The sequence below is a fragment of the Plenodomus lingam genome, assembly GCF_022343315.1.
Source record: "Plenodomus lingam strain CAN1 chromosome Unknown contig_1, whole genome shotgun sequence".
Lineage (NCBI taxonomy): Eukaryota > Fungi > Ascomycota > Dothideomycetes > Pleosporales > Leptosphaeriaceae > Plenodomus > Plenodomus lingam.
This window is the reverse complement of record NW_027093927.1, coordinates 1682077-1710032: the sequence shown is the minus strand read 5'-3', so window position 1 is coordinate 1710032 and position 27956 is coordinate 1682077. Positions and strand designations below refer to the sequence as shown.

The 27956-nt window shown below is 44.8% G+C and overlaps 7 protein-coding genes across 7 annotated transcripts; 2 read left to right on the top strand and 5 right to left on the bottom strand.

Annotated features, from left to right (window-relative positions):
- Positions 1 to 5916: 5916 nt before the first annotated feature.
- Positions 5917 to 7402, bottom strand: IAQ61_000465 (uncharacterized protein; the record flags this gene model as incomplete). Its single annotated transcript, XM_066094685.1, has 5 exons — positions 5917 to 6383; positions 6440 to 6737; positions 6787 to 6840; positions 6898 to 7206; positions 7325 to 7402. The coding sequence occupies 5 exons, from the start codon at positions 7400 to 7402 to the stop codon at positions 5917 to 5919; spliced, it is 1206 nt and encodes a 401-aa protein (XP_065955538.1).
- A 1450-nt stretch (positions 7403 to 8852) lies between these two features.
- Positions 8853 to 10356, bottom strand: IAQ61_000464 (uncharacterized protein; the record flags this gene model as incomplete). Its single annotated transcript, XM_066094684.1, has 2 exons — positions 8853 to 10051; positions 10317 to 10356. The coding sequence occupies 2 exons, from the start codon at positions 10354 to 10356 to the stop codon at positions 8853 to 8855; spliced, it is 1239 nt and encodes a 412-aa protein (XP_065955537.1).
- Positions 10357 to 10599: 243 nt separating this feature from the next.
- On the top strand, positions 10600 to 14328 carry IAQ61_000463 (uncharacterized protein; the record flags this gene model as incomplete). The annotated part of the gene is made up of 3 exons (XM_066094683.1): positions 10600 to 10610; positions 10916 to 11490; positions 11555 to 14328. Coding segments are annotated over 3 exons (3360 nt in total), but the record flags the coding sequence as incomplete, so codon positions are not given.
- A 474-nt stretch (positions 14329 to 14802) lies between these two features.
- IAQ61_000462 (uncharacterized protein) lies at positions 14803 to 15548 on the bottom strand (the record flags this gene model as incomplete). The annotated part of the gene is made up of 3 exons (XM_066094682.1): positions 14803 to 14937; positions 14998 to 15302; positions 15533 to 15548. 3 exons carry the CDS (start codon positions 15546 to 15548, stop codon positions 14803 to 14805), a joined length of 456 nt encoding a protein of 151 aa, XP_065955535.1.
- Positions 15549 to 16824: 1276 nt separating this feature from the next.
- On the bottom strand, positions 16825 to 17386 carry IAQ61_000461 (uncharacterized protein; the record flags this gene model as incomplete). Its single annotated transcript, XM_003835597.1, has 2 exons — positions 16825 to 17296; positions 17346 to 17386. The coding sequence occupies 2 exons, from the start codon at positions 17384 to 17386 to the stop codon at positions 16825 to 16827; spliced, it is 513 nt and encodes a 170-aa protein (XP_003835645.1).
- A 301-nt stretch (positions 17387 to 17687) lies between these two features.
- IAQ61_000460 (mitochondrial 54S ribosomal protein bL17m) lies at positions 17688 to 18505 on the bottom strand (the record flags this gene model as incomplete). Its single annotated transcript, XM_003835596.1, has 2 exons — positions 17688 to 18239; positions 18290 to 18505. 2 exons carry the CDS (start codon positions 18503 to 18505, stop codon positions 17688 to 17690), a joined length of 768 nt encoding a protein of 255 aa, XP_003835644.1.
- A 6170-nt stretch (positions 18506 to 24675) lies between these two features.
- Positions 24676 to 27826, top strand: RNR1 (ribonucleotide-diphosphate reductase subunit rnr1). Its single transcript, XM_003835595.2, has 3 exons — positions 24676 to 24801; positions 24890 to 25047; positions 25097 to 27826. The coding sequence occupies exons 1-3, from the start codon at positions 24783 to 24785 to the stop codon at positions 27629 to 27631; spliced, it is 2712 nt and encodes a 903-aa protein (XP_003835643.1). The 5' UTR covers positions 24676 to 24782; the 3' UTR covers positions 27632 to 27826.
- The last annotated feature ends 130 nt before the right edge of the window (positions 27827 to 27956 follow it).

Sequence of the window (27956 nt, the reverse complement as noted above, 5' to 3'; positions counted from 1 at the left end):
TATAGGATCTATTTAATATGCTAATAGATATAGCTTATAAGTAATAGATCTTAGTATTAAAATGCAACTACTTAGGAAAGCTTTATACCTATCTACTGCAAGCTAAAAACCTTAATAAGATTATGCAGGTGTTTAAAAATTTTAAGAGCTTAATACTTAACTAATACAAGCTTAGCATAGTTAAGATTATGCAAGATAACAACGTTGCAACGCTCCCCTAGCGTAGCAAATCTCGCTTTTAGATCTAGGTAGCTAATAATAGTATTAAAATTAAGAGCTTACCTGTATATACCTATAAACCTAATAGAGGAGCAGAAAGAGTAGGGCAGGAGATTATAACAAAATTAATTAAAATAAGGATTAGTGCTAACCTACTAATAAAGCTCTGGCCTAAAATTGTTAAAGTAGCAACTTGGCTCTATAATATAAGCCTGTCCTATGCTTATAATATAATATTACCTAACAAAGTGCTAGATTATTAGTTTACTAGATACTTTAGGTAGTGGCAACTAGAGCAGATAAGGGAGGCAACTACTAATCTCCGCCCTGATTAGAGCGGAATATACGCCTATAGCTGTCAAGCTTACCCCCTTAACTAAGATTAAGTAGCTAGGCGTTACAAGAGGGTTTTTAAGGTGAACCCTTAGGGTTATATTAGATATCTAGTAGGATACAGAGCATCTAATATATATAGGATATAGATCCCCTTGCTTAATTAAATTATTATAACGCGGAATGTTACCTTTAATAAGGATCTTTTCTATAAAGAGAAAGATCTAGAGTAGCTTTAATAGTTAGAGGCTTAAAAGATAGTTAATATTATTAGCAAAGATAAGATCTATAATACAGGAGAAGCATATAAAGAGCTTAATATCTTTAATTAGCTTTATATTGCGGTAGAGCAATATAAGGAGTCTAGTAAGCAAGAAGGACTAAACCTAGCGCAGGAGCTAGGGGGTAGGGTAGAGCTAGAGGAGGTAGATAATTAGGCTAGCTAGCCTAGTGATTCACAACCCCCTAAGCAGACACCTCTAGCGTGGGTACTAAGCATAGCTAGCTTAGCACAAAGGATCTATGCAAAGTCCCCTAAGCTAATAGGGCTCTAAACTCCTAAACTAACACTAGAACTAAACTTTAGTATAGGAGATAAAGGATCTATGCAGGTTATAGATTAGGGTCTTACTACCTAAGATAGTAGTAATCTAACTTACTTTAACGCCATAATAGGTAGCTCCTAGGAAAGACCTAGAGAGGAGAGTGCTATTAGTGGGTTACTCTATAAGAGCACGGAGATAGGTAAGGGTACCCTATCTAGCTCTTATAGGGGTGGTGAGCAGAGCTCCTACCTACCCGCTTTAGGACTAGATTCTGTATCTCCTGCAGATCCCTTACAAGTGGCACCTAGAGCTCCTAGAAAAAGTAGAAAACTACAAGTTAAAGGACTGCTACTAACGCGTGTTAGTAAGCAAGCTTAGGGACAGGACCCTAATAAACTACTAGGAGGCTCTATAAGTGCGGGGATATATATAGTAATAGATCTATTAGATATAGATCTAATTAGAAATCCCTTGCACAATCTTTTAGTATATCCTAAACTAAACGCTATAATCCACGCTGTGATTGCAGTAGTAATAGGGAGCAAATCTCCTAAAAACCCTAAAAGGAATACGCACTAGGATACTCTATAAAAAGAGCTAAAATAATAGAAGGATCTCTATAACTACTAAATAGGACAGTAATTTAGAGACGCAGTATATAAAGAAATTAATACTCTGCTAAAAGCTAGTACCTAGGAGGAGATTAATAGGCTAACTAAAGGAGAGCGTCTACTCCTACTTAAATAGGTGTTTATATATAAGCTTAATTAGGATAGTTACCTAATTAAGTGTAAAGTAAGGATAGTAGTAAGAGGAGATCTATAGCTTACTAACTTAATTTATTTAACCTACGTAGCTACCCTAGCAGCTTAAACCTTTAGGACTGTAATAGCTATTAGAGCTAAGTTTAACCTTAAGATATATTAATATAACGTTATTAGAGCTTTCCTTAACGCCTTAAGGGATTAACACCCTATAGTTATCTACAAGCTACCTAAAGGATATTAAATACCTAGGAAGTGCGTTAAGCTTAAATAAGCTCTATATAGATTAAAAGACTTACTATTATTATAGTATAACAAGCTCTTAACTACACTCTAAGAAAATAAGCTTATTACTTCTAAAGAGGAGCCATGCCTATTCTTTAATAGAGATTGTAGTATCTTGTTAATATTCTATATAGACAATATCCTATCGCTCTATTACTAAAACTACGCAAGCTAAGCTTATAAGGTTATCTAAGCTCTAAAGCAAAGATATACTATAGAAGAGAAGGGACCTGTAAGCTAGTTTCTAGGGGTAAGAGTAATCTAGGATAGAAAGAGACAGATAATAACGCTTGTTTATAATAAATATATTAACAAGATTACAAAGAAATTTAATCTAGTAGAGACAGGAAAATTCCCTACTACACTACTATTAAGTAAAGATATTAAAAAGAGCACTAGAGAAGCCACTAAAAAGGAGATTAAGGACTATTAGGAGCGCGTTAGATTAATCCTTTATACCTTAATTATAGTGCGCCCTAATATTACCTATATAGCCTCCTAGCTCTCCTAATACCTTACTAACCTATCTAAATAACACTTTAATACAGTTAATTAAGTAATTATCTATCTATACTAAACTTAATACTAATTAATCTAATATAGGAATAGGGATCCTAATAAGCTTATAATATATAGTAATGTGTTATTTGCTAATAATATTAATACTTAGTGATTATTATATAGATACCTAATTATGCTCTTTAGAGGACCTATTATTTAGAAGGTAGCTTAATAATTAACTGTTACTACTTTAACTACTAAGGCAGAGCTCCTTGCACTTAAGCAAGTAAGTAAAGAAGCAATAGCGTTAAAACGCTTTTTAACTAAAATACACCTTACTTTAGATACTACCTAGATAATTAATTGTAATAATTAATAAACTATTAGGTTAGTAGTAGGCAATAATAAAAGGATTACTACTAAGCTGCGCTATATAGATATTTAAAACATGTAGCTTAGGTAAGAGTATATAAAGGGATCTTTCTATATTACCTACCTACCTACTAGCAATATACTAGCTAATAGGCTTACTAAAAACCTAATAGTATAATAATTTATAAGGTTTAGGGAGCACCTAAAGTTATATAATAGTAGAGTATATATTATATAATATTAATTAAAGTAAGGTAGTATATAAGATCTATTAATATATAATATAAGAATAACTAACTATAGCCTACCTCTCTATTATTAACTAGGTAGCTTCCCTAAGGAGCTCTATTACGCGCGCAAAGCGTGCCTTAGAGTCTATAGGGAGCTACCTAGGTTACCCTATCCTAGGATCTATAGGGGGAACCTTAGAGGAGCTAGAGTCCTTATCTTCTAATAAGGAGCTCTAGGCGCCCTTAGCTGCAGAAGCAGCCTTGCGCGCAAGCTTAGCGGCAGCAGTAGTAGCTTTTACTAGCTCCTGCTACTTAGCCTCGCTCTCCTTAAGGAGCACTAAGACCCTCCTCTTCTTATCCTTAAGAAGGTCTTAGCTCTTACCTACCTACTTCCTTGCTAGGAAGGATAGCGTAGAGTGTTAGGTAAGCTTAGGGCTATTAGTTTATTAGTATAAGATCTTACTAAGTATTATAAAGGAAAAATTCTTATATAGATTATATATATTAGGATATAGCTATACCTAAAGGAGTACTACTAGCACTAAGTCCCTCTACTAGAAAAGTTATAGCACTTGCTATTAGACTTGTTAAAGAGCGCTAAGTATAGATAATTTAGATAAGTTTTAGTATAATAAATACTAGGCTCTCTATAGTAGGAGGATCTTAGTGTCTCCTTAGGAGCTAGAGAGGGAGCAGGAGTAGGAGCAGGGGCCTTAGGAGGGGTCTAGGGAGGAACAGGAGCTAGAGTTAGAGTTAGAGCTAGAGTAGTAGAAGCTAGAGTAGGAGCACCCTTCTTTAGCTTTATAATCTTAGCTATAGTAGTAGTAGCTACGCACTTAGCTACTACACACTCTGCTATAGCCTTACGCTTAGTAGTAGCGCGCTCTTCTTTAGTAGTAGCAGCTTTAGTAACTATAGCTTTAGCTACGTAGGAGGTAATAAGGGTAGCGTAGGTAGAGTAAGCATAAGTAGTAGGTTTTAACTTTAACTAAGATAGGTTAGTAGGGATATAAGTATAGTTTAGATCTTTAGAGTTAGATAATCTTATAACTTAAGCTATAGTAAAGATTATAGTTAGGTAGATAGAGTTATAGAGCTTTGTCTAGATAATATCTACGCGCGTAAGCGCAGGCTAAATAAGGAAGGCGCGCTAGTTAGTATCTAAAGGGTAAGCTAATTTAACCCTTTAGATATACAACGCTCTAATTAGCTACACTACCTACTAACTATAAGCGTAACTATAATAATAACAAAAGATCTACCTATACCTAGGGGGTATGTTGCAGGAGGGATATTAACTAGATTACAGAGTATCTTAATCCTAATTAATCCTAATTAATCCTAGTTAATACCCCTATATGACCCACTATCTAATTAACTGCTAGCTTACTGCTAAGTAACTAATAAAAAGCAGGAGCTCTAGTAAGGAAGGTTTACCAATTATTTACTTTCTAGTAAGGGTAGCTAAAGCTTAATATATATAAGTCCGATTGTAGTAGATACAATCTAATAATCCATCTCCTAAATCATTCCTAACCTTAGTGATCCAAATTTCCACAATAACTATAATAAAAGATTTACCTATACCTAGAGGGTATATTATAGGAGGGATAATAACTAGATTATAGAGTATCTTAATCTAATTAATCCTAATTAATCCTAATTAATCCTAATTAATCCTAATTAATTCTAGTTAATACCCCTATATAACCTACTATCTAATTAACTACTAGCTTACTAATAAGTGCCTAATAAAAAGCAGGAGCTCTAGTAAGAAAGGTTTACTAATTATACACCTTCTAGTAAGGGTAGCTGAAGCTCTATATATATAAGTCCGATCGTAGTAGATACAATCCAATAATCCATCTCCCAAATCATTCCTGACCTCAGTGATCCAAATTTCCACATAAGGCTTATAACTAGGACACTTTTCTTATTGCGACCTGGACGAATAACACTTGCCCTCTAGGGCCGGCAAAGCCCTGCGTCCTAACAATTATACTTGTGTATATCTTTTAACCTCCTACTTCATCCTATTTACACTTTTACGTACATCCTACCTGCACACCCATCCACGCATGCATAAAACCCCGCCCACCCACCTATCCACCATCACCCCAATCCTAACCTCTCAATCTCCCCACCTATATCTCTACATACATCTATCCATATACATCTATACATACATCTCCACACCCAAAATCTCCAACTTACAGTACAGTACAGTACAGTACAGTATAGTATCTAGTTTAATACTAATATAAGCTACTAGCTAGTGCATATGCTTTATTAGGTTGTCTGGGTCTGGGTGCGTGGGTGAGAAGGTTTAGATAGGGGGAATGGGAATATGGGAGGATAGAAGATGAGTACGGTGTGATGTGATATACTATAGTTAGATCAAGGTACGCTATGCTATACTATACTATGCTACGCTATGCTACGATGTCGCTGACGCTATGCTATGCTATGCTATACTGTGACATATTTTGTGCTGTTTCAATCTTCTGCCAAGTAATGACTGTACACGTATTCCCCCCCCCCCCCCCGCCTCCAAATACACCATTCCTCTCTTCTGCAATCCCACTTACGCCATTTACCAAAACTCCTACCATCACGACTTCCCCCCCTTTCCCCCTTCCCCTTCCACATCCCCAAGTACAACTACAACTAGCCCATAAGCCGCCTCCGCCGTCCACTATCCACACTAACCGTATTATCCGGCCCAATCGAAATACTCAAATTCGAACTGCGATCCTCACTCCCGCCTCTCCGCCGTCCAACCCCCATATTCTGACTCTTACTGCGCTCAGGCTGGATAACAAGCCAGGTGGCACCACCGCCGCCGCCACCACCGCCGCCAACGCCGTCTTCCTCGTGCTGCATGAGTTGCAACTGGGCACTGTTGCGGCCGCGGGGCTTGGGTGATTTCGGGGGCGGTGGCGGGGCGAAGAGGGAGGCGAAGCGGGTTATTTTGAGGGGGAGGGAGGTGAGGGAGGCGGGAAGGGGGAGTGTTTCGATGAGGGTGATTTTGGAGAGGGGAAGGGCGGTTAGGAGGGAGGCGGGGAGGTCGATGGCGGAGCAGCCGACGATGATGTGGCGGAGGTGGGTGTTTGAGGTGTAGAAGGAGAGGTTTTCTGTGTTGGATACGTGGTCAGCATGTTGGATGGGATGCATGAGTAGGACAACGAACCTCGAACTTTCCTCCCCGACCCGCCTTCCTTACCCACACCCGTATCAATCCAATCAAAGCTCGATATCCGGCCGCAAAAGCCTGTGGAAAAGGCTCTCAGCTGTCCGAGATTGCGGACCTTGTCCAGTCGAACAAGGTAGTTTGCCATGCCCTCGAGATTGGCATAGACGCGGACAACAATATCCAGTGCGTCGGCGTCTTCAAACTGGGGGCGCAGATACTCTCGTATTCGGATGAGGAGCTCGTCGGCTAGGGCTTCGCCGCCTTGGGCTTTCGCCGTGATGTATTTGTCTCGGAACTGGGGATTGGGATTAGTAGGCTGTCTTGGGGAGGTGGGTGGGACTTACGAGGAAGCCTTCGGCGTCGGCATCGATGAGGACCATTACAAAGGGTCGTTGTGACTGCAACTTGTTAGCTGGCTGTTAGACTTGTGGTGTTTTGTCTGGATGTCGACAAACCTGCTGCTGGACCAGGGCCGCCTCCTTCTTCTTCGCCTCCTCCACCTCGGCCTCCAACGTCTTCTTCGTCTCGGCCAGCTCCGTCTCCAACTTGGTCTTGGTTTCCGCCAACTCGGTGCCCAACTTGGTCTTGGTCTCCTCCAGCTCCGTCTCCAGCTTCCGCCGTGTGTCTGCTAGCTCGCCATATAGCTTATGTCTCGTGTCTGCGACCTCGGCCTGCAGCGTCCGCCGCACGCTCTGCTCCGAGTTGAGGTCGAGTTCGGTTTGTGAAAGACGGGATTCCGTCTTCTCCAGTTTCTCGAGGAGTTCCTGTGCACGCGTGCCAAACGTCAACCCGCCATGTTCATTTTGTCTTTGATCATCATTCCATGGCACAGGCTACGGGTACCGTAGTTGTTGTGTTTACAGGTATTTGTTGTTGCCTTACCTCGATAAGTTCCAACCTCTTCTCCTCCAGAATCCTAAACTGCGCCAATCTCTCCCGATATGACGTCGGCAGCACCATGGTAGGCGGAGGTGGTGGTGGAGGAGCAGCAGCAGCAGCGGTCGGAGGAGGCGGAGGCGGGGGCGGGGCAGTAGCCGAATCAGCCATCCTTTCAGAATCACAACATACACACACACACTCTCTCTCTCTCTCTCTCTCTCTCTTTCTCTACAAGGAATCCACGACAAGAACAACAAGGACGAGGATGACGAGGATGCTGATGATCAACCCAAAAAGCAAAACAGCAAAAAAAAACAAAAAGCAAAGTAACAAATCCGGGGATCCGCCTACATCTTAAAGGCCCAAGAAAAGCGGACGCGTTGTTTTATTTTTCCTTGGGCATCAAGGGCAGAAGTGGGAAGAGTGAGTGGGCCAGTCTGGCTGGTGGTCTGGCTGGCTGGCTAACGGCTAACTTGCTAACTGCTGGCCGGGGATGCAGCTGTGCCTACCAACGCATGCAAGTTGCATGTACATCGGTCTTACCGTGGCCGTCACTCAACGTAGCGGCGTGTGATTGGTGAAAGTAGGTGGAGTTGGCATTGCTGATTTGCTGCCTTGGGTTTAGACGACACCGGATGGGAGGGGTGGAGGGGTGGCATGGATGCGGCGTGAGTTGGCGGACACGAGCGAGAGAGAGCGTGTTTGAGGAAGGGTTTGAGGAAGGGGAGGACAGTTGGGATGCGGCGCGAGCCGTTGGTGGATTGGTGACGGGGATGGCGGGTGGGGAGGGGAGGACTCCTAGGAGTTCAGTGGGTTGGATTGTGGGCGGGAATGAGTGGATAACGAGACAAGGACTCGAAAGTATAGTGTGCCATATCGATCGGGAGAGTCAAAGCATGCAGGTGCATGTTGAATGGGTCGGGATGCAACCAAGTCCAACGTTTACTCTATCAACCATCCATCTAGAACAGTCTTGTTGCCTGGGCTTCGAAGACTTGGCCAACGCCAACGGCCGGTTCTTTGCCAACAGTGAAAGACATCATCAGCTAGCCCATCACTCAAAAATAGCCACGAGTACGGTACGCCAGCCATCTGCCACTCTCCCCATTCCAAACAACATCTCAACAACATGCAAAAAAGGACCCAGCTTCCCCTAAACAATACAAGAGAAACGAAAAATAGCAATAGGGATGAGTACGCCTGTCAATGGAGGGCGATTGTCATTCTTCTTGCTCTTCCTGTCCATGCTTGCGAAGAGAGTAGTACAAAAAACGGTGGACGCATAGACACACTGCTCGGCCCACCATCGCTAGCCTTCTCAATCACAACCTCCCCCGGCTTTCCCCAGCCCTCGGTTGCCCCATTGATCCAATCCCAAGACCCAGGTATAAGGGCGAATCAAAAATCAACGCCGTGAGCATGCTCTTCAACCAGAGAACGCCGGTTGCCCCAAATTCCAGTCCCCATCCCAATCTACAAGAACGCTCATGTACAGTACACACCATCCAAATCCCACAGGCTTCGTAGTCCTTCATCTTTCAAGACTTGCGCCCGTGTCTTTTTCCTTGTCCTTGTCCTTGCCCGTGTCCTCGATTCCTGCCTTGGCACCAGCCGTGGTGTTTGTGTCCTCCTCGTCACTTGCCTCCCTCGCCTGACCCCATTCGAAGCTCTTGCGACCGATCCTCCCGGGCCCCATGGGATCCCTCGGGCTCGCCAGTGGACTCGTGGGCGTCGCACGAATACTACTGATACTGTCAGTACGCCCATGTCCCAGCAGTCCACTGCGGACGCTCAGGCCATCCGTCGGCTTGTTCGCGTAGTAGCTGTTGCGTTCGCTGGGCAGGACCGGGGCGGTGACGCCCGAAGCCGAGTAGACGCTTGCGCGCTCGGCGTTGGCGAGACTGCCCACGTTGGTGGTCGCCCGTGTGGCAGGCGAGTAGATCGAGTCGGGATTTGCGGAGAGGACGCTGAGCGGGAGGGATTCGCGACTGCCGCCGTAGTGAGAGGAAGGCGCAAGGGCGCGCATCGAAGCATTGGTGTCGACCGAGTTGCGACGACGCCGTTTTGACGACGAGGCGAGCGTTAGGATGGAGGCGTTGTCTGTAAGGATGTTGTTTGCCGTGGCGCCCTGGTACGAGTTGGGCTGCTGCGTGGCAGGGGCGAGATGTGGCGGGATGGCCGAGGGGGGTGGGGAGGTGGGGAATTGGTGTGTAAAGACAATGGGCGTGCCGTTCAAAGCAGTCGCATTGTTGTTATTGTTGTTGTGGGCGCCATTGAGCACGTTGGAGGGCGCGCTAGACTGGATGGTGGTCAGGGTAGTGCTGAGGGACTGCTCAGAGCCATGCGGCGAGGAAAAGGTGCTGCCACCGGTGGCAAAGTTGCTGGTCCCCGTTTCTGCCTTGGAGCGCGTCGAGTTGACCGTCTCGGGATTCGTGGCCACCGTGGGCGCAGTACTCTTGTTGCTCTTGGCCAGGGCCTTGCGCTGTCCTGCCGCGCTCTCCTCGACCGACGTGAAGCTGCCGTTGGAGCGTGGCGTACCGGGTGTCGTCGACGATGAGACGTGGTCAGCCGTACGGGCGTTAACGGTGCCTGACTCGGGGTAAGGGTTGTTCTTTGCTGCCGCCTTCTTTGCCGCGCTGCTCTTCTTGCTGGGCGTATCGGATGATGAGGGTTTGAGGTTGGCGAGGCGCTTCATCCAGCCCGCAAAGGGTCGCTTGCGCGCATTGCGGTCTTTGGGAGCACTCGTCAGCATGCTGGTGAAGGGCCTAGTCATGTGCAGTCACGGAGGGGACGGGAGGGGGCGGGACAAGGTGGCGCGATGTGATGCGATGCGGCGGCGGCGGGCAAACGTTATGGGCCAGAGAGGCTGAGGAGGGGGGAGCGAGCGAGAGGCAATGGCTGTGCAGACAGACAGGTAGGCGGATAAGGCAGGTAGGCAAGCCAAAAGACAAGCAGACAGGACAGACGCAGGTAGGCAGTGCTAGGGCGGACGTACCATGGGGCCTCGACGCCGCAGCTTCGGCCGTGGTGGCCATGGTCGCTCAACCTATAATTCTATTATAAGGCGGCGCTCGAATATCGACGGCCAGCGGGATAAGGCTTGCGGGCTGCGAAAAAGAGGTCCGGGTGGGTTTCGGTGCGCTGGTCCAAGATTCACCGCAAGCCACGTGGTGTCAACTGTCCAGGGAGCCAGGCAGAGAGAATGGACGGGGCGCGCGGCTGACGATGAATGAATGGCAACCCAAATCCGACTTGCGAATTGGAATTGCGAGACTGCGATGTCTGCTAGGTAGGATAGGTAACAGGATGTAACCACTGTGTTGGGTTTTTTGGGGTGATGGGGGCAAGTCAGCGGTAAAGGGCAAGGTGTCGGAGGCTTGCTATCTATAGCCACGGACGGGGAAGGGGGGCATGGGGCAATGATGGGCCATGGGGCAATGATGGGCCATGGGGCAATGATGGGACATGGGATGGGGCAATGGGGGATGAATGTCGTGTTGTGTTCCTCTTTCGGTTGAGATGGACGCCTGGTCTTGGCCTCGATGACAAATCTTACAATACGCGGTAACATACGCGGTAACATTCACAGTACAGTCATCCATCACATCACATCACACCCTTGCCCCTCCTGTCCTTCATCAGTCGCAGATCTGAACAAGACCAAGACGGCCCGTCCTACATGACATTGTACTCTACGAGTGCATGCATCAACCACCCTATCTCGCTCCCCCCCCAAACTCTCCCCACAGCCACTAAACCCCTCTGTGCGCTCCAAAAACATGCCCTGTTCCCGTCGCGGGCCATTAGCGGGCGACCGGCTGGATTGACATTTGCAGCCGACAGCCACTACGTCATGACCCGGAGTCACAGTGTTCAACTTGCTTCAGAAAAAGAAAAAGAAAACGGAAACGGAAAATACACGGTTGCAGAGACAGATACACACTCCGCCAGATGCATTCTACCGCTCCCAGACGATGTCGCTGCCCAGGTCAAGTCGTCGACAGCCATAGTCTCGGTAAGCCATGTCGTCCTGGAACTGCTCAAGAACGCCCTCGACGCCAAAGCTACCAGAATTGAAGCCGCAGTCGACTTTGCACGAGGCGGATGTACAGTGGAAGACGATGGAGTTGGAATACCGCCAATCGAATTCCGTCACCAGGGAGGTCTGGGTAAGCTCTATTGTATGGCATCAGACAACCCTGTCCATCGTCAACACGGAATAATCACTGATAGAGACAGACACGTCCAAATACGCCGCTCAGGAAGCACAACTCGGCCGCAATGGCACCTTCCTCGCCTCCCTGGCTGCCATGTCCCTCTTGACCATCACCTCACATCACAAAGAGTACCTTTCGCACAATTCCATAACATTTCACCACTCCAAACCTGTCGAGCGACAGCTGCCAGCCCCTGCCAACAAACAGGTACACAGCAAGCATGGCACACGAGTGACTGTGCGCAACCTGTTTGGAAACCTGCCTGTCCGTGTAAAGCAACGGTCAGCAGCGTTGGATCAAAAAGCCGAACAAGACCGACTCTGGGACGCGTTGAAGCGAGACATCGTGGCACTATTTCTGAGCTGGCAGGGTTCCGTTTCGGTAAAGATTCGCAATGGCGATGGCAGAGCAATTATCAACCTCAACACGTCCAATTCGCCCAAGCCTACAGGTGACAAGTGTGACCACAACAGTAGGCAACCTCCTGTACGCCTTACTCCTATGCTCAACGTCTTGACACAGGCCGACTGCATCGCAGTAGACGAATGGCCAAGTTGGATACCAGTGTCAGCATCCACATCAGCCCTGTCTGTCAAAGGTGCCATATCTCTCGTACCAGCACCCAGCAAGCATGTCCAGTTCTTGTCGCTGGGTATACAACCTATACTGGCAGAGCACGGAAATAACGAGGTTTTTCACGAAATCAACCGACTGTTCTCGCTATCTAGCTTTGGCGTCAATCAAGACGACGGGGAAATGGACGAGCTCGAGAAGACACGTCGGCGAACGGACCAGAGGTTCAAGAGCGATGGGTACACAAATCGCCAATTGCAGTCTCGAAAAGGTGTCGACAGACATCCCATGTTTCATTTGCGCATTACTATGAAGCAAGTCTCCCCGGATTCCGCTGCAGATCAGCTTGGTGACGAAAGCACATTACAAGATGTATTAGAGGTTCTGGAAGCCATGATCACACACTGGCTTTCAGCACATCACTTTTGCCCACAGCAGCGTCGAAAAAAGCGTGGCAGGTCTGATACCACATCTTCAACACTCGATAGTTCCAGAGAGAACGGTACTCCAACTACGGGACCGCTGTCAGTATTGCTACAGCCGCGCATAGATCGGTCTCATACTAGTTCCAAGTCTCGCAAGAAGACTCAATCTAAACGCCCCCGTTCGCATGTCATATCAGATAAAACTGACAGTCAAGTCTTCGCCGACTGGTCTCGCATCAAGAGTGGAAATTCCGACTTCCATAAAAAGGTGCCTCAATTGGCCAGATTAAAGACACCGTCTGCTTCCTCAAAGCTTGCAGCTGGTCCAGAGACACCACAAAGCAGTTTCACGGCTGCTCAGAGGTTTGCGAACTTGGATGTTGAGCATGTCCAGCAAGGCGCTCTCAGTATGCAAGGAGCACATTCTGCTTCTGAAAACACGACTTCAGAAGTCCAGACGCTGCAGAATGCGAAAGATGATACGATACTATGGACTGATCCGGTGACTAAGAAGACGTGCTTACTAAACGCTCGTACGGGCTGTGTAGTATCAGACCTGCCGTCACAGCCAAACACTACTCCCGCCTCCAAAGACCTTGTCCTATCTCAAAAGACCATGAACAAATCGCTGCGACTTCCACAAAGGCCTCCAACAGCGGCAATCGCAGAAACTGCATGGCTGACAAATATATTGCAAAATTGGGAGAATCCAGTTTTTAACGTCAGCGAGAGGCGTATCCAGCAAGTCGACCTGCACGAGCCAGGACTCGAACACAGTGGCTACAGCCATTCCAGGCACAGGTGCTCGCGCATTGATATTGACAAGGCTTTCAGCCAAGTCGCCGCGGATACAAAGTCTGGCAAGCTGTCCAGGTATGGTCTGCAGCATGCACAAGTTATCTCCCAGGTTGACAAGAAATTCATTCTTGTAAAGATGAAGTCTTCACCCGCCGCAGTAGCTCCAAATACACAGGCTACAGAACTACTGGTCCTCATTGACCAACACGCCGCAGACGAACGCATCCAAGTCGAAGACCTCTTGCGTGGACTTTGCACCCCAGCCAACAACCAGACCCCTTCGGCCGGCTACCAATCCAAACTCGGCCACAAATCTCACGTCACATGCACACACCTCGAGAAGCCAGTGCAATACACAATCTCCCAGATGGAACGCACGTATTTCACCACGTACGCCTCACGCTTCGCAACTTGGGGCATCCTCTTCGACTTGCCCGACAACACAGCACCGAGTGCCTCTTTGCCCAACAAGGCCAAACTCCCGTGTCTACTCTCCGTCACCACGCTGCCCCCCGCCATCGCCGAACGATGTAAATCCGACCCAAAGCTGCTCATCACGCTTCTCCGCTCAACAGTGTGGAAGTACGTCGAGGATGGACATGTCCCTGACTTGACTCCGATGCCCTCTTCCTCCTCTTCCTCCTCTACCATGGACCCCAAGACACAATGGCCCCGCCATCTATCAACCTGTCCCCCCGGCCTCATCGACATGCTCAATTCGCGCGCCTGCCGGTCTGCCATTATGTTCAACGATGAATTGAGCGTGGGGCAGTGCGGGGAGCTTGTTCGTCGGTTGGCGGAATGCGTGTTTCCATTCAGGTGTGCGCATGGTCGGCCGAGTATGGTGCCGCTGGTTGATTTGGCGGGGTGGGTCGGGGATGGGGGGTGGAGTGGGGATAAAGGGGCGGGGTTGGATGTTTGGAAGGGGTGGGTGAGGGGGAGGGGGAGGGAAGGAGATGATAGAGAAGGAGAAGAAGAAGAAGAAGAAGAAGAAGGGTAGTTGTACTTGTGATTATAAGTACATCACTGCCCGATATTCAACCATACGATATATGACTGCAAGTATATATATATACAACTACCACTACACAATATATAGTACAAGTCCCAAGAGTACATAGATTCATACACGTATCAATGCTTTACATCATCATCTTTTTACTAGACATACATCCTGAGGCTGCTGGTCAACATTCCATTACCATTAGCGTGTCAATCGAGTCAAGAAGTGGACATGACGATATTTCCATCATGCAGATCTAAGTCACTCAACAGAGAGAATCGAGTTGAAGTTATGTATCCTTTTATTCAGAAGGTAATGTTACATCATTATTTGAGGCAAGCCCATTTTTGGGTTCTTGCATTTTGACATCATGTCATCCCGTCCCCGCTAGTGGGCAGCAAGCTTTCATTCTTATCCGCCGAAGATGAGAGTGCCCAAACACCTTGCGTCACTCAAGCGATGCGCTTAGTCGAAGGGGTTGGTGCGGGTTCCCCAGTAGGTGAGGAACATGCTGAGGCCGACAGTCTCGAGGACACGGGCGACGGCACCAATGGCGATGGTGTCAGCAGGGCGCTTCTCAGTGAGGACCTGGGAGACGATCTGGTAGATTGATTAGCCTTTGCACGGAATCAAGGGACCACTGGTGTGATGGAGACATACCGAGGGAGCAGCAGAAGCGAAGAAGATCAAAGAACCGAGGTAGGCGGCGCCCTTGTAGGTGAGGGTTCCGGTAGCGTTGATGAGAGCACCGACCCCGTATGCCTGGACAGCTGAGCCGACGATGGAGCTACCCCATGAGGCAGCAGCCGTGGCAGCCTCCTTGGTGTGGAAGTACTCCTCCTTGGAGTTAGCCTGCTGCGCGCGGCGGTAGGCATCACCGAAGACGGGACCCAGGACGGCCAGGGAGATGGCGTGGTTGAAGGCCGTGCCGAGAGCAATGGCAGAGGGCTTGACGGGGGGAAGGTCTGTGGGATGGAGTGTTAGTATAGAGTAGATTGAGTAGTATTTATTGTTAAGAGAGAGGTGGGGGGGGGGGGGGGGGAGGAGGAAGTGGCATGATGTAGAACATGTAAAACACTTCAAATGCCTGTGTTTCGAACTGTTTCCCCGCACCCAATTGCAGCGCCACAAGTCCCATACCTGCAGACACACACACAGAGAGAGAGACAGAGAGACAAAGGGAGGGCGGGCTTACAGTGAAGAGACGCCATTGTGATGAAGTGATGGGTGTATGTGTGTTGGTGATGGAGAAAGAAGTAGAGGAAGAGAGAGAGAGACAGAGAGAGAGAGAGAGAGAGAGAGGGAAGAGATGACAAGGACAGGTGACAAGAAGGTTCAATGGCTGGAAGGAAGGTCCCCAGGAATGCAACCGCTTTTGTACTCGGGGGCAGGCGTGGCTTCCTGACATGCCCGTGACGTCATGGCGCCAGAACCTGGCTTCACTCGTGCTTGTCTCGATGCGGCCAAGTCTGCGCCTGCCTTGACCAAACAGTCTTGGATTGGGGTGCGCCCGCTGCCATTCTCAGTTGACTAGAATTGCCCATCCTTTTCACTCTAGAGTACTAGAGCGCTCTAGTTTTCTGCTACCCTTCTTCCTCTTCCTTCTTCCTGTCACGTCACGCTGGTTGCCCGCTCGGATACGTCACCAGTTCTCCACGGATGGATTGAATCAAGATGATGGATGGGGAAAGAAGAGAGCTCGGGCCATGTTCCCACCTCATCATCATCATCTTCATCATCTTCTTCTTTTTTGGTATCCGTTTGGGTGCTGATTTGCTGATTTGCTGATTTGCTGAATTGCTGGCTAGAATGGTGTCAGTCATGCGTTTGTGCCGCCGTTTCTCTCGGTGCAAGACCGGGATTACTATGTCAATGAAGATCCTGCACACCAAGCGTTCAAAGTCGCCGCTGGAGCGGTGGTGGAAAAGACCATCGTCGTCGACTAGCAAGATGGTGTCTTCTTCGATGCGACGTGAAGGGCAAGTCCCTGTAATCCGACGAGCACAAGTGCCAACACAAGCCATAGGCACAAGACATACACGGTTGGGCAGGGCAACCTGGGTTGCATCTAATCTCTCCATTGTTCATTCATATATCTTCAAGTACACAATCTTGCATGGCAGCAACCTCTGAAGCTAAACTCGACAATCTTCCCTACCCAGCCTCCCTAGTCTCATATCTCAAAGCGAAAATCCCGCTATACGCCTCACGTAGATGTTCCTAGGCCAAAGGAACTAGTGCCCGAGCTCAGTCTTTGCTCCCTCTCGGTTCAACAGTGGAAGACGCCCAGTTCCACCTCGTTGTGCTAAGGGGCAGCTGTATCGCCCTTTGCCGTCTCGGTGTTCATGATAGTCGCACTTTTTAAAATTCCCAGTGCGATTTGCTTTCTGGTAGTAGGTAAACTTGTTCAATACCGCGACGAGAAAGCGTGGTGGCGGGCCCATGATGGTCATATCCCATTCCTCGCGTGAAGCCTGGCAATTCAGGTCAATAACGAACTGGGCACATTCCAGATTCGTCGGGCAGTTTCTCAAACGCTTCCGAGGTGATGGAAGGATCAGGCAAACGTCCCGCCCTGAACGTCATGACACTGTATAGCTCATCCATCACCGTGTGTCTTAGCTGGGGCACATCGTATTTGTCGCAGAAGATGTAAAGCCGTATAAGATTCCTCGTCTTCTTTCGAGAGCCTTTCTCGTCATCACAAGTCCACAAGTCCACAAGCGCGGCGTCGTCCCTGTCCTCTGGAAATCGTCCGTAGTAGAGCCAGTGAACGAAGAACTCGACAATTTCAGGTTTGGTATCCGCCAATACCACCTCCTTCGTCTCGGATTCCTCAAACTTCCCTGTCAAGGCAGCCCGGAAGAAGGGCGAATGATGGGTTAGAAGGTCTTGGTGTATGGTGAACTCCGCTTTATCGAAGCCAACAACGATTTTGGCAAACACGGCATTCTTCACACTACTATCAAGTCAGCGCTATGTCTCGAAGTGTGTAAACAGTGACCTACGAGATGCGAGGATTAGGGCGCCTTGCCCCAGAGCCCAGCATGGTGTTGCGGCAAGTGAAGTGGTCCTGGGACGTTGTGTGAACAGGATGGTAGCTAACGAGTCGTGGTGATCGAGGGGAAAATTCTGTTCTATCGAGCAAGAAGCGAGGCGGCAGATTTTGGCAAGATATCCTGCGCTGAGTTGAACGATGAACTTGACGATGAACAGTGAAGGTGCAGCTGGATTGGGTGATGAACAGGGAGGGCATATCACTCCAGATGACAGATAAACGCGAGGTTTTAGCGGCTAGGTCCCAGAATTTCACGGGCGCCTTTGAACACGTGGTATTGTACACATCTACCTCATCGGCTTGACTCCAACGGCTTCAAATCTGGTTCCCCAGTCGTCGCTTCCTCGGTCGCCATATTAGCCTCCTTCGCCTCCCGTGCAGGCACCTTGCCCAGTGCCGGATTACGCCTCCTCTTTGGTAGCCCGTTGGGTAGCTTGTAATCATCTGTCTCCTCCAAAAAGTGCATCTGTTTCCTCGGCAGCTCCTCTGGGTAGACTTTGTGTGGCGGCGGCAGCACTCTGTCATCCAAGCCCTCGCGGTGCTCCAAGCGCATTCGCTCAATCATGGCCTGTAGCGTTTCCACGCCATCTTTGCGGAATTGCGTCGCCTTCTTGACGTGCTCGGCCTGCTTAGGAGACAGTCTGCCAGGCTTGGAGCGTGCGAGCGTCTTTGCAGTCATGGCAAAGTGCAGGTCCTTGGGTCCGTCGAGAAGTTCGAGAATAGCCGACTCCGCCTGGTCTTCCTTCAGAGGCTCTATGCGGGAGACGCGTGTGTAGCCACCAGGTCGGTCTAGGTAGCGCTCTCGTATTGGGCCAAAGAGCTTGGGCACGACTTCATCCGGTTCCTAGCATAATCAGCATCCAGGCCGAAATCTCGAGCCTTTGTCTGTCGTACATAGAGTATCTGGCGTGCCCTTCGCCTTGTCGCGTCTGTGTTCTTCTTCCCCAATGAGATCACCTTCTCCGCCAACCGTTGCGCTTCCTTGGCCTTTTGCCATGTGGTCGCTATCGATTCATGCTTGATGAGAGATGTTACAAGGTTTCGCAGGAGCGCTTGACGATGTGCTGACGCCCGACTTAGATGGCGGTATCTGATGTGGCCGCCCGCCATGGTAGCAGGTAATTGACGCTTCTAAGAGCGTAGAGGTCGGATGTTGTGGGATGTAGTGGGGAAAGGAGAATTCGTACGGCTTCCTGGCTTGACTACATGGATTTACATATATCGGTCATGTTCATGTTGGAACACCGCCATCGATGCATTGGGTCCCCTCCCGTGAAAAGTTCGGGAGCCGGCGCCATGTTTCTCCGATGTTCCCTGACTCGCGGCTCCCCGGCCCCGCGAGCAATCAGTCGCGCCAAGCAAAAAGAGAGAGAGAAAAAGCACTTCGATTCCTAAGCTGGGCGCACGCGGAGGGCGCAGTTCATATAACCATGGAATTAGCGCTGCGTGAACTTGTATTTGGCATAGGGTTAGGCTGTGCCAAGCTCTACTAGCTAGCTAAGCAAGGTTAACTAAATATTATACTATAAGATTTTGTAACATATTCTAAACCTGTTCTAAATATATTCTATACTAGTAACACTATAAGCTACTACTGCTATACCTATTACTAATGCATCCCTCTTATCCTACGTAAGTAGATTAAAATATATTTAGAACATGTTCTTAATAGGTTATAGAAGCACTATTAATAGTACCTTACCCTTAGCCACGTCCTAGATAATATTAGGGTATAGCCTGTGGTTAGCCCTAATAGGGTAGTTAAGATAGAGAGTAGAGAGCGCTACTACTATACTAAGATTAATAATAAGGGCACCTTATATAGAGTAAGAATAGGTTCTAAATATATTCTAAATAGGTTCTAATATTCTTAGGCTATTCTAGGTACTAGGGGCACTCTATATACTTATACTAAAAAAGATTATAGGCTTAATATAGCCTACTATAAGGTTAGTAGGGTTAAGAAGACTAGCTAGCCCTCTATAATAGAGGTCTATAAGGTAAAAAGTAAATATATTATTAACCTATTCTTAACTTATTATACTAATATATATAGACTTCTATATAAAGGTTATATATAATTACTAGAATACTCCTTACTATAAGTTATTTAGAATATATTTAAAACTTGTTACTAATATATTTTATAGAAGTTCTCTAAGCCTAGCTAGTAGCTACTATAGGCCCCCTTATAAATACTAATACCCTCCTAAATATAATTTAGAAGAAGACTTATAGTAGCTATAATAGTAATAAGGTATAGCCTATAAGAACCTGTTAAAAACACGTTGCTAACTTGTTATAGCTTAACTTTGTTGCTATATCTACCCTACTAAGGATTTAAGGTTATTAGGTTCCTTATACTATCTACGCTTGCAATTATCCTAGCTATAGTAAGTTATTTATAATATATTATTAATCTATTCCTAACGTGTTTTAAGACTATTACTTTAATACTAGTGTAGACCTTACTAATTCCTACTAGAATACTACCTAGTTCTACTTGTAGTATGCTTTTGTAGAGCCTAGGGAGGATAGGGAGGATAGAGAAGATACTAGAGAGGGGGAGGGAGATAATAATAGTAACAAGTAGGAACACGTTAAGAATATATTAAGAACAGGTTCTAATAAATAATATATAATAGTATATAACCTAAAGGGGTAGTAGTAATTACTAAAATAAACTCTCTACTCTTCTCTTTTTTTTTCTATCTACTAAAAGTAAAGTACTATTTACTTTTATAGGGTCCTTTAATAGTATATAACTTTTTCTTTTAACTTTTATAGGTATTATAAAGCTCTAGTAGTCCCTTAGATTAAAGAAGAATCTAGTATTTATAGGTGTCTAGCTATAATATATTATTAATATATTCTAAATATATTTTAAGAGACTAGACTTATATCTCCTTTTTACTACTTTTGCTAAATATTATTTATAGTGTAAAGGGGAGTAACTATTTACTCCTCTTCTTTACTCTCTACTTCCTCTTTAGCCTCTACTCTAGCTACTACTTCTTATTATAGACTAGCTATCTTAGAGGGTTCTTAAACCTTAGAGGAGGCACTTAGTATAGTCTACTCTACTAGCAGAGAATATATTATTAATATATTTAGAACACGTTCTTAAGTATTTACTATTAAGCTCTTATAGAAGATCCTTGCTTCTACAATGCCTTATATTATAGTTCTGCTACAGTTTACTAAGGCTATTTAAACCTTAGGATAATACCTTTTAAGGTAGTAGATAAGATTACCTCTATTAGAGAAGTAACGCTAAAATAGTTATTAATATATTATAAATGTGTTCTAACTTGCATATATATATACTCTATAAAGTTCCTATACCCCTAATCTAGCCTAAATAGCCTAGTAGAAAAGCTTGCTAGGAAATACTATACACCTATTATTTAGGTAGGATATTGCAGGAGAGAATGCCCTAGTATTAGATAGAAGTAACTTAAGCTTAATATATTGCTAGTATAAATCCTACTTAGTGTTAGAATAAGTTTATAACGTGTTCCTAATATGTTCTATTATATACTAACTTTAAAAGATCTTTATAGACTATATTAACTAGTTATATCTAATAATATTAGGAAAGATAGATAGTAAAATAGTATTAAACTCTTAAATATAAAAAGTTCTTGTAGAGTGTAAGAAGAAAGAAGAAGAAAGAGAAGAAGAAAGAATATATATTTATCTACTTATATATGCTTACGTGATAGACTAGAATATATTAAGAACTAGTTAGGAACTAGTTACTATATTTATAGACTAACCCTACCTTATATAAAAAGTAGCTATCTCTTTCTTAAGTTTAAACTGTGCCTTTTGTAATTTAAATAGTGCCTTTTTCTATACAAGTTCTTCCTTATCTACCTCTAGCTTTTCTTTTCTCTCCTTTAAAGCCTAATTACTAAGAAGAGCCTTTTATTACAAAGTTTATAGTTATAGACTAATAATAAGTTAAGAACGTGTTATAAACGTGTTTCGCGAAGCATACCTTTAGGTTGCTATTAGTAGAGAAGAAGAGCCTAGTAGTAGAGAAGATAGAAAAGGGGCTAGTAAACTTCTTTCTAATACCGCTCTACTACTTGCCCTCTAGCTTTAGGCTTTTAAGCGTGCTCTTTTATTTCTTATTAGGACTAAGATATATCTAGTTAAGTTAGATATAGCAAGACTTACTTTATTATTATCTAGAGTGTTATTATTATTATAGGACGCGTTCTAAACACGTTCTAAACATGTTTTAATTAGTAAATATATATAACGCTAGTATAAGACTTACTTTCTCCCCTCTAAAGCTTTTTAAGGTACCTTTGCTTAAGCCTATTAGGAGTTCTATAGTTATAGCGTATTCTAAACTTGCTCTAGGCTTTAAACTCTTTTATATCCTATAGATCTATCTAGTGTGTACTATATAATATTACTTATACAATTCTAATAGGTTAAGAATAGGTTATAAACTTACTTCTAAGTAGCCTTAAGAATACTTACATGCTTACTAGTTTTATATCCTTTCTAGCCTGCTTGCTTAGCTATATTTAAATAAGATTCTAGTTTTTCCTATACCTCTTTTAATATTTTACTACAGTATTACACAATCCTAGTAGCAATTACTAGGTTTTTCTTATAGATTGCCTAGTTTTAGGCATCTTTAGAGGGTTTGTGTTCTAATTATATAAGAATAAGTTAGGAACACGTTTAGAACAGGTTTAGAATATGTTTACTTATATAAGAGGAGGTTAGCAAGCTAAAAGTATTCCTCTACTATTAATACCTGTAGTAATTCACTTAGACATAAAGAGGTAGTATTATCTAGCTCTCTTTTATATACTTTGTAAATACTTCTTTATAGATATACTTAATAAAATCTTATATAAGATTAAAGTTGCTAGCACTAGTTACGCTTATAGGGATTAATTAACTAGAGATAGCGCCTAAGTCCTAGAAACAAGTTAGAAACACGTTACAAACATATTATAGTGCGCTATAAAACTTGCCTATTATCTACTTATTATATATATTAATAGTAGTCCTATAGAATCCCTATAAGTAAATATACCTCTATAACACTTGTCTTTTTATAAGTGCTTTACACTTCTAAAAGAAGTTAGTAATAGTAACTTAATATATCTTAGTTATATCCTTATCTATAATAATTTAGCTAAGTGTAATAACTATAACGTGTTAGAAACGTGTTACAAACCTATTCTTAATACGTACGCTTCTTTTCCTGTAGGTAGAAGATTACTATTAGAATCTCTACCTATACCCTATATAACCTCTTATATAATATATCTATCTAGAATATATCTTAATCTAATAGAATTAATACCTACTCTTTAAAAAGGTAAATAATTAAGTTACCTAAGCTTAATGTAAAGATTTGCTGTATATACGCCTATAGTAACGTGTTAGTAATATATTCTAAACCTATTCTCTTACACTACGTATAGTTTTAGGATCCTAATACTTTATCCTCTACTTATAGTGTACTCCTCTAAGGCTACTCTTAAATAGGAACTATAGAAGCTTTTCACGCTTTATAATACGCAAGATTTTATCTTTATTTGTAAAGCTAATATGCATTTCTTTAATAGAATAGAAACCTTTAAGTTAGAGATAGGTTTAGAGCTAGGTTAAGTTTAGAAACTAGGCTATAATAAGTTAGGAATATATTTATAATAGGTTATAAACAACTTATATTATATAAGCTACAGAGTAAGCATAGGCTATAACACCTTTACTACTTCCTTAATATTACTATTAGATAGTGTTAAGGGAGGAGGAGGTATATATATATGTATACTAAAAGAAATAATAGTAAAAAAAGGTATTACTACTATATCTATTAGTATAATTACTTAGAAGGTAACTTTATATAGGATTTTAAATAGAGATCCTTGCCCTTATAGATAATTAATGCCTAGAATATATTAGGAATGTGTTAGGAATAGGTTGTAATATGCCTACCACACTTCTTTATCTAGCTTAACTGTGGCTTAACTATAGAATATAAAGCAGGACTACTAGAAAGATTTAATATCTCCCTAGTTAGAAGACCTTATAGATATATAGAGTCTACCTCTAGTAGTACCTAACTAAAATAATATTTTTTCCTAGTAGCAGATATTAGGCTATAGTTCTAATAGCTAATATATAGTTAAGCCTATTCTACAATTTACTAACTTGTTATTAATATATTTTAAACATGTTTAAGTTTCGCTCCCTACCTAATTTATTATAGTCCTTATTATAGGATAATAAGACACCTAGTAGTCCTTATAAATCCTTAAAGAGAAGCGCTTAATAAGGCTATAATAATAGCTTCTTGTTTATAGTTCTCTTTATAGAATTTTCTTAGGTACTACACTTTTTAAGGTTTAGATCTAATTATATAATATATTATTAACAACGTAATAAGAACATATTTATAACGTATTCTTAAGATACTTACACGCTTTTACCCTAGAGTATTAGTATTTATACTAGCTTGCTAGCTAGCTATTAAAGAATAGTAAAGTTGTAGGCCTATTAAGATAGACAGACTAGCAGGAGTATTATACCTGCTAGAATTAGAACAATTTAAGAACGTGTTCTTAACGTGTTACCTATATAGCCTGCACAAGCACCTCTTCTCTTATTAGGTAAGAGCTATCTTTATATTACTAAACTAGTATTATATACCTATACCCTTAGCTATATAATTAAGGGTATACTAGGAGAATAGCTATATACTTAATAATTACTAGTATAAGTAGTAGTCCTTAACTATTACTATAAGTAAGGTATATATTGTGCCCCTATAATATATTACTAACCTATTCTAAACTTATTCTATTTACTTTTACTTACTTCCTTAACACTACTACTACTATCCTCCTCTAGCACTTTATACAGTTGCCTAAATTTATCTCTAATATTACTATCTAGTTTAGATATATTATCTAGTACTGCTATACTAAACTCTAGTATAGTATTTAGGAACACCTATATATTATTAAGAATAGGTTTAGAACATATTTAAAAAAGATAGTAATAAAAACTACGTTTACTTGCTTAAATTACCCTAATTTATACTTAACTATAGGCTAGTTTATATAACTATAAAAATTTGCCGCTGTGACGTGGACTTGAACCTACAGGGATATTCTAACCACTCAGAGTAAAGCCCAAGTTGCCTGACGCTAAACCCATGGTCATATGACATGCCACCACGCGCACGCGTCAAGGCGCGTCTTAGTGTTTTCTAACGCGTCGTTGCTACTTCAACGAGCAAACCCCTCCCTGCTCTTCTACGACACACACACATACACTCTCTCTTTCTCTCTCTCACCCTCCCTATACCCAGAAGATACCTTTCTACAGTCCCTTCTGATCCAATATGTTTGTCTTCAAGCGTGGTAAGCACTCATTCCACCTGCATATATGGCTACAGTGATCCCTGTAGTGCATCTTGCATGTCGTTGGCAAGGCTAATGGCACGTCTAGATGGACGCAAGGAACGCGTGCAATTCGACAAGATCACCGCACGAGTATCGAGGTTGTGTTACGGACTTGACCCTGATCATGTCGATCCCGCTGCCATCACAATGAAGGTCATCTCTGGTGTATACCAGGGCGTGACCACGATCCAACTTGATGACTTGGTACGTCATCTACGCATCCCATACCCCTTCACTTGCTAATTCTCACTAGGCCGCTGAAACCGCTGCATACATGACCACCACACATCCAGACTACGCCATCCTCGCCGCCCGTATAGCCGTGTCAAATTTGCACAAGCAGACCAAGAAGCAATTCTCTGCTGTTGTGCACGACTTGTACAGCTATGTCAATCCCAAGAATGGCAAGAGCCAGCCCATGATCTCGGATAAGGTCTACAAGATCGTCATGGCTCACGCCGACGAGCTCAACTCGGCCGTCGTTTACGACCGTGACTTCAACTACCAATTCTTTGGATTCAAGACTCTGGAGCGCTCCTACCTCCTCCGCATCAATGGCAAGGTTGCCGAACGCCCACAACACATGATCATGCGTGTTGCGGTTGGCATCCACGGGGAGGATATCGAAAAGGCGATTGAGACATACGACTACATGTCGCAAAAGTACTTTACACACGCCTCGCCGACACTGTTCAACGCAGGCACTCCATCTCCCCAAATGTCATCCTGCTTCCTCATCGACATGAAGGAGGACAGTATCGATGGTATCTACGACACCCTCAAGACGTGTGCATTGATCTCCAAGACTGCTGGCGGCATTGGTCTCAATGTGCACCGCATTCGTGCTACTGGTTCATACATTGGTGGCACAAACGGTACTTCGAATGGTTTGATTCCTATGCTACGGGTCTACAACAACACGGCTCGCTACGTCGATCAGGGTGGCAATAAGCGTCCTGGTGCTTTTGCTATTTACCTTGAGCCCTGGCACGCCGATGTCTTTGGATTCTTGGATCTCCGCAAAAACCACGGCAAGGAAGAAGTTCGCGCCCGCGATCTCTTTTACGCACTATGGATCCCAGATCTATTCATGAAGCGCGTCCAAGAGAACGGCGAATGGACACTCATGTGCCCCAATGAATGCCCAGGCCTCGCTGATGTCTATGGGGATGAGTTTGAGGCACTCTATGAAAGCTATGAAAAGAAGGGCAAGGGTCGCGAGACCGTCCGCGCGCAGAAGCTCTGGTACGCCATTCTCGAGGCTCAGACTGAAACTGGTAACCCCTTCATGCTCTACAAGGATGCATGCAACCGCAAGAGCAACCAGAAGAACCTGGGAACCATCCGCAGCTCCAACTTGTGTACTGAAATTATCGAATACACCGCTCCTGATGAGGTCGCCGTGTGCAACTTGGCCTCGTTAGCGCTCCCATCATTCGTCGACTACAAGCGTGGCGAGTTCGATTTCAAGAAGCTCCACGAAGTCACTCAGGTGGTCACCCGCAACCTGAACAAGATCATTGAAGTGAACCACTACCCGGTTGAGGAGGCACGTCGCAGCAACTTCCGCCATCGTCCCATCGGTATGGGTGTCCAAGGTCTCGCCGATGCATTCCTTGCCCTCCGTCTGCCATTCGAATCACCTGAGGCCAAGAAGCTCAATATTCAGATATTTGAGACCATTTACCACGCTGCCCTCACTTCATCGTGTGATATTGCAAAGGAGCTTGGTCCATACGAAACATATGCGGGCTCGCCAGTCTCTCAAGGTATCCTCCAGTACGACATGTGGAATGTCACTCCCACGGACCTTTGGGACTGGGCTGCTCTGAAGGAGAAGATTGCTCAATACGGTGTTCGCAACTCACTTCTGATTGCACCCATGCCTACAGCATCCACTTCCCAGATTCTCGGCAACAATGAGTGCTTCGAGCCATACACATCCAACATCTACTCTCGCCGTGTGCTTGCTGGTGAGTTCCAGGTCGTGAACCCATGGTTGCTCAAGGATCTTGTCGACATGGGTCTGTGGTCTGAGAATATGAAGAACCGCATAATCGCCGAAGGTGGTTCCATTGCCAGGATCCCTAATATCCCCGAGGAGACCAAGACATTATACAAGACCGTCTGGGAGATCTCTCAGCGAACCATTATTCAAATGGCAGCCGACCGCGGTGCCTTCATCGACCAGTCCCAGTCCCTCAACATTCACATGAAGGAGCCGACCATGGGTAAGATCACCTCTATGCACTTCGCTGGATGGAAGCTTGGCCTCAAGACTGGCATGTACTACCTGCGCACCATGGCTGCATCCGCACCCATTCAGTTTACTGTCGACCAAGAGGCTCTCCAGGTCGCAGACACCAACGTTGCCCGTGCTCTACCAAAGGTCCGCAAGCAACCTGGTTTCCAAAACTCTCCCGTTACTGCCTCGCAAACACCATCTTCGGCACCACGGCCAATGTATGCGACCAAGGCACCGAACGGTGCTGCCGATGTGCCAACACCAGTTGCCACACCCCCTCCGACTGCCGAGGTGAGCAAGGGCGCACACGTCGAGAATGCTCTCGCGTCGAAGCCATTCAAGGCTGACGCAGAGGAGGCCGAGAGCCCAAAGGTGCTCGCAGCTGATGCTGCCAGCAAGCCAGACGACGAGGTCGCTGCAAAGGCCAAACAAGATGAGGATGCAGATGGTGATAGCGCCACACGGGACGGTGATATCTACGCTGATGCTGTCCTGGCTTGCTCGATAGAGGACCCAGAATCGTGCGTCATGTGCAGCGGTTAGGTGCCTTGTCAGCAACACTGTACATTGGCAAAACGATTCTCAACTATCGTTTAGTTATTGTTATCGGTTCACGGGCTCTGGGAATAGGAGCCGGCGTTTATGATGGGTTTTGTGCTCTGGATAGCTGTTGGAATCGCGACACGGAGGCATGAGTTGATGAGTTAGGACGCACATGTTCAGGGATTTGGATACGCACAACCGCAGTCATAATATGAACTATCGAATTGATGTACCTTTGACGATACCCGCCCGCTCATACTTTGATCTGAGGAATCATCTGGGGTACCCCGTGTCGTACTTGTCCTACTGTCGATGCATGTACCGT

Excerpts from the sequence above, each read along its gene's own strand:
- RNR1 (XM_003835595.2), top strand. Across the intron at positions 25,048-25,096 it reads CGATCCAACTTGATGACTTG|GCCGCTGAAACCGCTGCATA; the intron begins GTACGTCATCTA and ends AATTCTCACTAG.